We start from the raw sequence: 13,192 nt of genomic DNA, 5'->3' as shown, positions 1-13,192 counted from the left end.
ATACGCAGGCACAACAGCAGGTATTAGGGCATGGACATCCTTGGAGGGCCATCATTCTGCCACCACAAGTACTACCCATTATAGCTCTCTCAATTTTTTAGTTACCAGTTACACTAACTGTGCTGAGGATTTTTGTTCTAGCTAATGTTCATTTTGTCAAGTTGTTTGCTTAGTTTTGAACAGTCAGCATAACAGAACCTTACAGAAACACTGATCTCTACAGAAAAATAAATTCAGTTATGAACCTGAAATTAACTTCTTAGCATCCACCATATCACACAGAAACAAATACTTGATTTGCTTTGTGCATTGCCGAGGCAATAAGAAAAGAAAATGTCTTTCCAAAAACATTTTTCTTAGAAAAAGCCTTGCTTTGCTCACATAATAAAAGCCTGAGCTTTACATATCACAGGCAAGGCAGGAGCCCATCCCACTGGCTCCTGCTTCTGGTGCACAGCTCCACCTGCCTCTCTTTCCACCATTATCTGCTTTGTTGTTTGTATGTTTTCCTTTTCATTTATACAGAATGTAATGACTCCACCTCTCCCAACAACTTTGCCCTCAACAGTATATCTTGATATCTTTCAATTCACCTATTCATTAACAAGTCACATGTCTTTATATACCTGAACTGTCCAGTCGACATGTGCCCAGTATCTATTGTGTAATTACATAAATTGGACCTGGACACACATTCTTATTTCTCAGTAACCAGATATCCCTCCAAAATGTATGCTGCAATGTCATGTGCTATTTTCTAGCAAAAGCCAATGGCCAGCTTATTCTATAATTATATAGTTTTAAAACTGCTATGGAAATTTTTTTTCCTCATGCTCTAAAAGGGACGGTTTTCTCATTCCCTACAAGATACCGCCTCACACATGCTGCCCAATTTTTAGAAAACTGACACGCTCCCAAAATATTTCTGTAGATCATGCTTATTTTTTTGGTTGCTCTTTGACAAAAAGAATAGTAAATGTTCACAAAAGGTTGAAAAAATTGAAGAAGCCATGAATCTCACATAGAAAATAGAGATTTTTTTTTTTTTTTTTTTTTTTTTGAGACAGAGTCTCACTCTGGAGTTAGTGGCACCATCTCAGCTCACTGCAACCTCCGCCTCCCGAGTTCAAGCAATTTTCCTGTCTCAGCCTCCTGAGTAGCTGGGACTACAGGCACCCACCACCACGCCCAGCTAATTTTTGTATTTTTAGTAGAGATGGGGTTTCACCATGTTGGTCAGGCTGGTCTTGAACTCCTGACCTCAGGTGATCCGCCCACCTCGGCCTCCCAAAGTGTTAGGATTACAGGCATGAGCCACTGTGCCTGGCCAAAAATAGAGATCTTAACTAGCATTCTCTCCTTGATCAGATTGCCATCCAATGTGAGTAAATACTTTCATTATTTGGCAAGGACCTAATTAATTGACTAATGGCTCCCCATCTCTCTTTATAAATTAGCACCATTAATCATAACTCTGTATTTTTGCATGCCAGGACAAACTAATTATGAGTGAAGCTTGTCAAACCATGACATTTACACAGAACAATCTAAAATTTGAGAACATTTTTCTCTTTTCAAAGAAAATGTGACCACACTTGAAATAATAATATTTTGGATGAATAATATTTTGGTCTTTGTTTTTTAAGTACTTGAATAGTTTTATAGCTGAATATTTGCATTTATATATCCTCTTCTCTCTTTCATAAACATTAGGAAAACTTTTATGTTCTTATGTTCTTTTATTTAAAAAATCTTTCATAAATAAAACAAAATCATATACTCATAACCTAGAATTGACAGCTGCTAATATTTTGCAATAGTTAATCTATTTTTTGCTACAGATTTTTAAAGTATAGACAGTCTGACAGCTCACTCTTAAATATTTTGATATGCATCTCTTGATTTTAGAAGAATGTAAAAATGAAAATTCCTTAAATTAGCTAGTGAATTCAAAATGTCATTCTAGTGTTCTACAATTTTAAAGTAAAGAGCACTTGAGTCCATTTATATATAATTAGACATTTTAATTGAAAGGTAAACCAAAGTTTGACCACATTTAATTCTGTCTTATTTGCATAGAAAAAGATCTCCATGCAAATAAGGATCTCGAAGAAAGTGTTTTTTCTCTTTTAGTATTTATTCATCTACATGCTTCACATCATCCACATCTTCACAAATTTTAGATGTGACCTAAGTTTACTACCAGTTAATTTATTCTTTTATGTATAATTCATATGGTGTGTGACTGATGCACACTTGCTTATCTTGGCTCATCCTGTTTCCTCTTTTGAAATGTCTTTGTGATGGTTAATATTAGGGTCAACTTGATTGGATTGAAAGATGCCTAAATAGTTGGCAAAGTATTGTTTCTTGGTGTGTCTGTGAGGGTGGTGCCAGAGGAGACTGACATTTGAGTTAGTGGACTAGGAGAGAAAGACACACCCTCAATGAGGGTGGGCACCCTCCAGCTGGCTAGAACAAAGCAGGAGGAAGAAGGTGGGATAAGCTGGCTTGCTGAGTTTTCATCTTTCCCCTGTGCTGGAGGCTTCCATCCATTTCTCCTGCCCTTGGACATCAGACTCCAGGTTCTTCAGCCTTTGGACTCTTGGACTTACACCAGTGGTTTGCTGGGGGCTCTCAGGTCTTTGGCGACGGACTGAAGGCTTCCCTGTTTTTGAGACTCTTGGACTTAACTGAGCCACTATTGTCTTCTTTCTTCCCCAGCTTGCAGATGGCCTATCATGGGACTTCACCCTGTGATCATGTGAGCCAATTCTTTCTAATAAACTCCCTTTCACATATACGTATATCCTATTAGTTCTGTTCCTCTGGAGAACTTTGACTAATACAGTCTTACTTTCCCCTCATCACATCTAATTCCTACTTCTTTACTTTTAAGATGAGATCATTATTCTTCCAGGAAGCCTTCCCTGATTAATTAAGATTCATCTTCAGTGGTTCTATAGTTGTTAAAATACCTCTGTTGTTAAAATTACACACCATCCTGAAAGATGCCTGCCTTCCCTATTAAGCCATTAACCCCACAGAGAAAAGACAGAAACTTATTCATACTTTCCAGAGCTTACTCTGGGCACATAATAATATTTGTTGGACTGTTAAAGGGACACTGGCGATGACAATGTTGGCATAGGTGATCTCTGAAATATCTTCTAGCTCAACAGTTTATAAGATTTCATAGAAAACAGCTTACTCAGCCATCATAGATAATAATGCTTTCAAATTTTTTCATGATGATGTATCTCTTTGTTACTAGACTTCCATATCTAAGATATTAGGATCAGCATTCTTTAGAAGTTGCATGAGTGATTCCCTTTTCAGACACTATTAGACTAGCCATTCAGAAAGCTTCCTCTTAGTACAAGATACCTACAAAGGCTATATTAATGTAAAAGCCTTCTTTCTTTAAATATGGCTTAGCTGGCTGTAAAGTAAAGGAATAAATTGTAGGCCAGAAATATAGAAGCAGCAAGCTCTACATTTGGGGTTTACCTTAGAGGCTTCTATTGACCTGTTTGCTTAGAGTGTTGGTGGTGTTCAGGTAACAAAAGAAGAGCCTGAGGCCTGATGGGGTGGAGAAATTGAACAGGAGACCCCTCTAGAAAGTCAGTATCCCCAAAAGATGACACTTCTCCCACTAAGTGGGTGGGCAAGAAATAAAACCATCCTTCAGAAAGAGATTGGTTTGTGTCATTCTTGGCTACATTTGGAGTTGGAATAGAAAACAGTGGAGGGGAAATTCTTCTCTAAACGTTTCTAACCACAAGCCCATATTTATGTGTGATCTAAATTTAGTTTAAATTAGACTTAGGTCAATAATTCATCTAAGCACCTTGCAATTGCAAACACAAATTTTCTCTAAAGAAATTTTCTTTAAACAAGAACCTCATGAGTTGCTCATCACAAATCATTAGACACACAAGGAAATAAGCCACCATGTGTGGTGGTCAGCATTGACCAGCAGTCTATAGATATTACAATTATCATATGCAGCGTATAAAGCATGTCTAGGAAAAAAAGAAGAGATTTGAAAGAATATTGAAGAAGCAAGAGATTATCAAAATTGAATATGAAGAGTTCAGAAAATAAAAATGTAATCAAAATTTACTAATGGATGGATTGAACAGTTGTTAGACAAAGCTGAACAAAGAGCTGGCAAACTGGAAAATATATTCGAAGAAATTACCAAAATAGCAGTAAAGAAACAAAGAAAAGGAAAATACATAAGACATCGACACACAAAGAGTAGTATGAGTAGGTCCCATATTTGTCTTCTTAAAGTTCCAGAGGGAGATAAGAGAGAGAATAAAGGAGAGCAAAATTTCAGAGGCAAAATAACTAAAACATTCCAATCACCAAATAAAGATACAGATGCTCAGATTCAGGAAATCCAATGAATCTATACCTAGATACAGTGAAACTGCAGAATATCAATGTTAAAGAGTTCTTAAAGAGAGCCAGACAGGGGCCAGGCATGGTGGCTCATGCCTTTAATCCCAGCACTTTGGGAGGCAGAGGCGGGCAGATCACGAGGTCGGGAGATCGAGGCCATCCTGGCTAACATAGTGAAACCCCGTCTCTACTAAAACAAACAAACAAAAAATTAAATACAAAAAAATTAGCCAGGCATGGTGGCAGGCACCTGTAGTCCCAGCTACTCGGGAGGCTGAGGCAGGAGAATGGTGTGAACCCGGGAGGCGGAGCTTGCAGTGAGCCGAGATCGTGCCACTGCACTCCAGCCTGGGTGACAGAGCGAGACTCCGTCTCAAAAAAAAAAAAAGCCAGACAGAAAAAGCTAATCACCAACAAAGGCTGAGAATTGATTTGTCAGTAATAACAATGGAAGCTAGAAAAAAAACAAAACAGTATCTTTAGGTGATAAAAGTAAACAATTTTTAACCAAGGATCATATGTCCAGAAAAAGTATCTTTCAAGGTTGACACCAAAATAAAGACATTTTCCAACAGACAAAAACTGAGATCACTATAAACATATTCTAACATAAAGATTCAAAAATATATAAATAAAGGACATTTTATTCAAAGAAGAAAAATTATAATAACATAAAATTAAGGTAGAATTAAAGAGCATATAATTTGGAAGCAGTTAAAGTATCTCAAACTGTTTATTATTTGGAAAAAGGAAGCAAATGATAAACTTTAAACTTTCTGAAATTAAATATATGTGAAAAATTTCTAGGATAACCACTAAAAGAATTAAATATAATATATATCTTCCATACTAGTTGGGGGTGGCAGGGGATGGAATAAAATGAGAAAAAGGTCTCAATCAATCCAAAAGAGAGTTGGAACTGGGGAAGTGGAAGGGCAGAGGAAGAGCTGGTGAAATAGAAAGCCCACATGAGATTTTAGAATTAAACTCAAATACTGTATATTAGTAACTACAATTAATATAATTGAGCTAAATTCTTCAGTTAATAGACAAAGATTATCAGAATGGATAATGAGAAAAACTCTATATGTGTCCTGTTTCTAAAAGATACTCCTGAAATGTAAATATACAGAAAAGTTTAATAAAAGAATGAAGAAATATGAGTTGTTATTTAATGGGTACAGAGTGTCAATTTAGATGGAAAATTTCTGGAGATTGATTGCACAACAATGCAAATATACTTAACACTACTGAGCAGTACAATGAAAAAAATTTTAATGGTAAATTTAATGCTATGTATATTTTATCACAATTAAAACATTTTTAAAGGATTGGAAAAGATATACAAGGCAGATACTAACCAAGAAAGAAGGAAACTAGTGTTGTTAAATTTTTTTAACTATAGTAATTTTAAATTATACATATTTTTTAAATATGAAGGACAAGTATCCTAGAGATAAAGAGGGCTACTGCATATCTACAAAAGGTTTAATTCACCAGGAAATCTAATATTTCTAAATTTAAATAACCTCGTAACATATTTTCGAAATATATGAAGTAAAAATATCCAATGAATTTTTCAATGAAAAGTTGAAAAATTCATCATCATAATAGCATATTTTAAGATATATATATCTCAGAAAATAATAGGTCAAGCACATTTAAAAAATCATTATGGATGCAGAATATATGAACCACACAACTAACAAGCTTAATCTAGTGGACACTATAAAACATTGTACTCAGAAACTAGAGGGCATAAATACCTTTGAAGATCACACGGAAAATTATCAAAATTGACAAGAATATAAGACATTAAGTCTCAACACTTTTTTTTTTTTTTTTTTTTTTGAGACAGAGTCGCTCTGTCACCCAGGCTGGAGTTCAATGGCGCAATCTCAGCTCACTGCAACCTCCGACTCCCGGGTTCAAGCAATTCTCCTGCCTCAGCCTCCCGAGTAGCTGGGATTACAGGCATGCGCCACCACACCCAGCTAATTTTTGCATTTTTAGTAGAGATAGGGTTTCACCATGTTGGCCAGACTGGTCTAGAGCTCCCGACCTCAGGTGATCCGCCCACCTCGGCTTCCCAAAGTGCTGGGATTACAGGCGTGAGCCACCGCGCCCAGCCGTCCCAACACATTTTTAAAACTCAGTATCATGCAGACCACATTCTCTGATCATAAACAATTAAGAAATCAATCATAATTATTTGTTGGCATTTAGAGAAGTATGAAGTAGATTTTGAACTGCATATTTTATAATAGAGGCAATGTCCACAGGGACAGAGCCTACTCCTCCAAGCTTACTGCATGGTCAAGGGCAAATCAGTATGCATGCTTTCTACAGGCAGACAAACCCTGAAGAAAGGACTAAGGGATAGGCTGATGTACACATGCCCAATTGCTATTCTCAAACTCACTATCAGGCAAGTCACTTTTTCCACAGGGAAGGAAAAGCATGTAGGGTAGAGATGAAAAGAGTGTTGTTATTCTGCTGCACACCCCTCCACATGGAAATGTGGATTGAGTGACAAGGATCTCCCTAACACTAAAGAAGGAGGGAAATGTGCAATCTTTATGAGAACGGATAGGAGGCACAAGGAGAGCCAATTGTCTTGGCATCTTTACCTCCTTCCTGGAGTTGAGCTGTAATGTTGAGTTCACATTGTACTTTCGCTTTCAGCACAAGGACAATCTGCTCCTCTATAGTAATGGTGCCATCAGAATCCAGCTGTAGAAACGAACAAAATACAAACATTTTCATCATGTTTTTTCAAGCCAGGATACAAGCTTTCATTATTTCACCTTCTAATCTAATTGAAAATGAGTTTTGATATCAAGCTATTTGAAATAGTCCTTTATCTGAATCAAAATTCAAAATCCATCAATGTGTAAGATTTTAGAATAATTTTACTTTTGCCTGATTAGCCTTTTAAAAAATCTCATACCAGGAGAAGTGAGAAAATTTTAATATAGTTAGGTAATTATATTAGAGATAATAGACTATGAAAAAATAAAATAGAGATATTATACTAAGAAAAAATATTTAAAAATAAAATAATTATATTAGAGATAATATACTACAAAACATAAAAATAATATACAAAAAAAATATAATTTCCTGCAATATTATGCTTCCATCTAACATGATACAATTTATTTAGTACCAAAAGTGGTTGGTTCCAGAGGAACAGAACCTTAAAGAAGAAACCATCTGTATTTATCACCTATAGCTGTGTAACAAAACATCCCAAAATATTGTTGTGATTTAAAATAACAAACATTAATTTGTTTCACATTTTGGGAGATGCTTAGCTGGGTATTATTTTCTAAGATATTTATAGCACAAAGAGAATCTCAGTGAATAGTCAGATATATAGTTTTGGAGATTTCTGGATTATATTCATAGCTCAATGCCCATATTTACTTTAACGATTTTTTTTAGGAAATGAGAGAATAAGCAAAAACTAATTTTGGGGGTTGAAATACATACCAGAATTTATCTATCAATATAATACAACACAGATTCTGAGTTATAAGTAGATACACTGAAAGTGAGCCTAAAATCTCACATATCAAAAAGAGAGAATGAACTGGAAACACATGAGTCTCTGAGTGGGCATGGCAGGAAAAATTGACTCCTTCCCATTCATTCTCTAGAAACAGTCAGGCACACCTGAAGTTTTTTGTTTTGTTCTGTTTTGTTTTGTTTTTTTCCTGGCTGTTTTTTCAGTTAAACCGTTACTTCCTTTTACTTCAATCCTAGAAAACATTGTGTAAATTGTGACCAAATTTCAGAACTATACATTTGATTCAGAGAAATTTGACTTCAATTATCAAATGTGAATATTTCAAATCACCCCTTGTACCATTTTTACTTGAAAATATTCTTTTTTATTTCTTTCTGTGTATATGCAGCCTTTTTATAGGGATAACCTTTTCAGGAACCTATGCATCTTATAAACTACAGCTTCTAAAGATATTTTGTTCTAAAACATCTTGTCAGTTTAGCCAGGAGCAAGTATGATCAGAATGTGCTAAATCACAATCTGTTAAATTGATCGTTAGTCATTGTATTGGTCCATTCTCACACTGCTATGAAGATATACCCAAGACTGGGTAAGGAAAGAGATTTGATTGACTCACAGTTCCACATTGCTGGGAAAGCCTCAAGAAAATTACAATCATGGCAGAAGGCAAAGGAGAAGGAGGCACCTTCTTCACTGGGCAGCAGGACGAAGTGAGTGCAAGCAGAGGAAATGCCAGACGTTTAAAAAACCACAAGATCTCACGAGACTCACTCACTATCAGAACAGCATGGGGGAAACCGCCCCCATGATCTGATTACCTCCCCTGCTTCCACCCTTGACATGTGGGGATTATGGGGATTACAATTCAGGATGAGATTTCGGGTGGGGACACAGCCAAACCAAATCAGTCATTTCCAGTAAAAGCAAATAAGTACTTGTTTTTTATATTGCTTTCTTTTATTCCTTTGTTATAGATACAAGCACTCTTTAACATAGAATGACATTAAAATGATAGTGTACTTCAAACAGAAGAGCAGTTTACATTTTCAATGTCTAGTTTTCCAAAAGCAACAATTGCACCCAAAACAAAATGTTACATTTAGAAAAATAGATGTTAGTAATTTTTCCTGGACAAGTGATCATTTATGATTTGAAATAAAATGTTAAATTCCAATCTGTCACATATTTGATAGCTAGGAGAAGCCCTAATTTGGTAATTTGTACTTTATTAAAAGCCCCTAAAGTTGTAAATATAGATACCAATTTTAATGTCAAGATATGAAAATCTTCATAATTAACCCAATATTCACATTTATTCAATGTTTAAGTAACCATAAATCCATAAGTTAGCTTAATTTAAGAGGTATTCTGGAACTTCCAGCATGATGGAGTTGATGTGCTTTCCCCAATTCCTCTCAGTAAATATAAACAAAAGCCCTACACATTACACATAAAATGAATATAACAGTATTCTAAAAGGCAGAGAGAAGATAGCAGAGCAGGCTACAGATCCTGGAAAACAACATGGTGGTAAATTCCCTGGGTTTTCTTTCTGCCTCATACATCCCCAACTTGGAGTAAAAGAAGCTGGAAACTCTGGAAATCAATAGGCACAGGCAGAAAAATTTAAAAGTCTCAAGAGAAACCTGCTCTCTAGCCAAGGAAGAAAAAAGACAGCCTGGAAAAACACCACAGAAAAGGCTGCAGTCCACAACTGGGGCTTAGCCTGGGAGGGTTCCTGGCTCTGCCCAGGGAAGAATTCAAAGACAAGCTGGTGGTGTTTGACAGCAACTTTTATTGAAGTGACAGTATATAGCAGCAGCAGAGGTACTGTTCCTTGCAGAACAGGGCTAGGCAGTCTGCCCAGAGTAGCAGCTCAGAGGCAGTTCTGCAGTCATATTTATACCCATTTATATGCAAATTAAGAGGTAGATTATATAGCAATTTCTTTAAAAAGGGTGGTAACTTCTGGGTCATTGGGTCATTGCTGTGGAAAGGGGCAGTAACTTTCAGTGTTGCTATGGCAATGGTAAACTGGCATGGAACACTGGAGGATGTGTCTTATGGAAAGCTGCTTCCACCATGTCCCTCTTTTAGCTAGTCCTCAATTTGGTCCAGTCTCTGAGTCCTGCCTCCTACCTCAATATCTCAAGGGTTCAGCTTTTTACTCCATCTCATTACATGTGATTTGCAAGTCATAAATCATTGCCTTCACAATGATGTACTCTCCTTAAAGTCATAAAAGTTATAATTTTTAAGAAGTATTCAATCTTATGTAATTATTTTGTTCTGCTTGATCTTGATTTGCAGCTTCATGAACCCATTAGTTTTTTCGTTAGAGTTTTAGAAATTTTTATTTAGTCCATTGATCTCAATGGCTACAACAGGTCTCACCCGGTTTCCCAGTGGTCTTTTGATTTGCTTAGTTTCTTGGCCTCAGGCTTGGCCTCTTGGTTCAAAATCATTGTACAAAATAAATTCGTTATGCTCCTGTTGGTTTTACTTTGTATTATTTCCTTTAAACTTTGGACCTAACTGTGTCCGGCCCCAATTCTACAGAAACAACACTCCTGATAGAATAATGCTGGGCCAGTGCTTCAAATGATAACCAATACTTATGGAACCAACAAAATTGAACTTAACAGTGGACTCCAGGAAGATTTAGCCTGAAAGCCACTTTCTCCAGGTCAGGCTTGTTGCTCAAATGTGGCTGAAAGTGTTTTGATACTGACTCCTAGTCGCCAATCACTTCTTCCCAATGTGAGACCAGACCAACAATCCAGGACAGGTGCATCTCAGCACCAAGGGACAATTAAAACCAACCCACAGGAGAGTCGATCAGTGATGCTTTCAGAGAAATGTGGAAGTTGTAAGATCTAAACTAGAGTAACTTGTGTCAAGCCTTGGCAAGTGGAACAGGGCAGACCCATGAAGGCAGGGCTCTCACACATGATTTGCTGGATAACAGGAACTATCGAAAGAAATTTTTCCAAACCACAGTTTACTACATGGACAGCTTACACAAAGACAGCTAGCAACACAAGGACAGCTAACCACTTATACAAGAACACTTGCCTGACATGTTGTCTCACAAACCCAACCCAAAATGACAAAGGACCCCTACAACCTCCCAGAATGGTTTAAGAGCAAAATAAAGAACTAAAACATTCCCTCTCACTGGCCTGAAACAAGGCTTCTGGACACCCCCACCTTTTCTTCACAACCTGCATATGAGAAGCCTGGACTTCCACCCCTCCTGACAGTAACACAGTATCCCTCTACTCCTCTGCTGGAGGGGGGTCAGAGAAGACCTAGTGGAGAGTCAGCCCAACAGTAACAAGGCTACTCCCATTGTGGTGTCAGTGGAGGCCACATGAGGAGCAGAACTCATACCCCCACCCATCAGGACCACGGAGCAGCCCACCATAGGTGTCAGTGATAGCTGACGGAGGAACCAAAACTTCTACTTCTATGAGCAGTAATAAGGTGATAATCCTACTTCCCCAATTATATTAGTACCAGATAAAGTAGAGCAAACAAAATTACCAGAGACTAAAAGAGGGACATTATATAATAATGCAAGGGTCACTCCATCAAGAAAACATGGCCCTCAAAAATGTGTATGCATCAAAAAAACAGAGCTGCAAAATATGTGAAGCAAAAACTGATAGAACTGAAAGAAGAGATAAACAAATCCACAATTACAATTGGAAACTTCAGCTCCCTTTCTCAACAATTGATAGAACAACTAGACAGAAAATCAGCAAGGATATAGAACTCAACAATGCCATCAACCAACAGGATCTAATAGACATTTACTGAACACTTCACCCAGCAATGGAGAATACACTTTCTTTCCAAATACATACAGAACAAATACCAAGGTAGACCATATCCTGAATCATAAAACAAATCTCAACAATTTTAAAACAATTGCAAGCATACAGAGTTCTCAGACCGCAATGTTCTCAGACCACAATGGAATCAAACTGGAAATCAATAACAAAAAGATAACGAAACTCTCCAAACACTTAGAAACTAAACACACTTCTAAACAATCCATGGGTCAAAAAGAAAGTCTCAAGGGAAATCAAAAGTACATTGAACTGAATGAAAATACAAAAACAACATATCAAAATTTGTGGGACAGACCTAAAGCAGTGCTAAGAGAAATGCATAGCACTAAATACATCCATTAGAAAAGAAGAAAAATTTGGCATCAATAATATAATCTCCCACCTCGAGAACTTAGAAAAAGAAGAGCAAAATAAAACCAAAGCAAGTAGAAAGAAGGACATCATAAAGATAAGAGGAGAAATCAATGAAATTGAAACAGAAAAACAATGCAGACTGTCAGTGAAACAAAGAGCTGGTGATTTTAAATTACCAATAATATTGACAAGCTTCTAGAAAGCCAACCAAGAAAAAAAAGGGAGAATACACAAATTAAACTGTAGACATGAAAAAGAGATAGTGGTTGCCAGGAGTTGAGGAGTGGGAAGTGCAAAGGAAGGGGGTTTGGCTATAAAGAACATCAGAAGGGATCCTTCTGGGAAGAAAATGTTCTGTATCTTGACTGTTATCAATGTTATTATCTTGGTTGTGATATTTTACTGTAGTTTTATAAGATGTTATCTTACAAGTGATAAGGGGGGAAACTGGGTAAAGGATACACATGTTTTCTCTCATTAGTTCTTCCAACTGCATGTGAATTTACAATTACCACCAAAAAAATCATTTTTTTAAAAAAGAAGCATTCTTCTCTCACTTAAAAAAAACACAAAATATTACCTCATTCTAGTAAATGAGAATCTACCACAGGCGATCATAAAAAATGGTATATAAAAATGTTTTAGATATGATTATTTTACAATTTTACAAAAATATATCTTTCCTGAAGTCTACTTAACGAATATAATATTCTCTTGGAAAGTTATTATAACATTTATATATTAAGTTTTACTTGAATTCAGAAAGGATCACAAGGATATGTTTTTTAAAAATGAATTCCCTTCTAGGCTAGTGTGGTGGTTAATTTCATGTAGCAACTTCGGTGGGCCATGGGTGCCCAGATTACATTTGTTTCCGGTGTGTCTGTGTGTCTGTTTTCATCCAAGATTAACGTTTGAATCAGTAGACTCAGCAAAGCAGATTGCCCTCCCGCAGTGTAACTGGGCCTCACCTAATTTGTTGAAGGTTTCAATTGAACAAAAGGCAGAGGAAGAAGGAATTTGCACCCTTTTTTTCCCT

General features: G+C 36.6%; 1 protein-coding gene across 1 annotated transcript in view; it reads right to left on the bottom strand.

Moving 5' to 3' along the window:
* The window catches only part of PTH2R (parathyroid hormone 2 receptor), an 86,145-nt gene that overhangs the window by 57,679 nt on the left and 15,274 nt on the right, over positions 1-13,192 (bottom strand). Inside the window, exon 2 of the mRNA XM_002812800.3 lies at positions 7,041-7,143. Within this exon, the coding sequence (XP_002812846.2) occupies positions 7,041-7,143 (103 nt within the window). The remainder of the gene's footprint in view (positions 1-7,040; positions 7,144-13,192) is intronic.

This window comes from Pongo abelii, chromosome 11 (assembly GCF_028885655.2).
Source record: "Pongo abelii isolate AG06213 chromosome 11, NHGRI_mPonAbe1-v2.0_pri, whole genome shotgun sequence".
Lineage (NCBI taxonomy): Eukaryota > Metazoa > Chordata > Mammalia > Primates > Hominidae > Pongo > Pongo abelii.
This window is presented reverse-complemented; position numbering and strand designations above follow the sequence as displayed.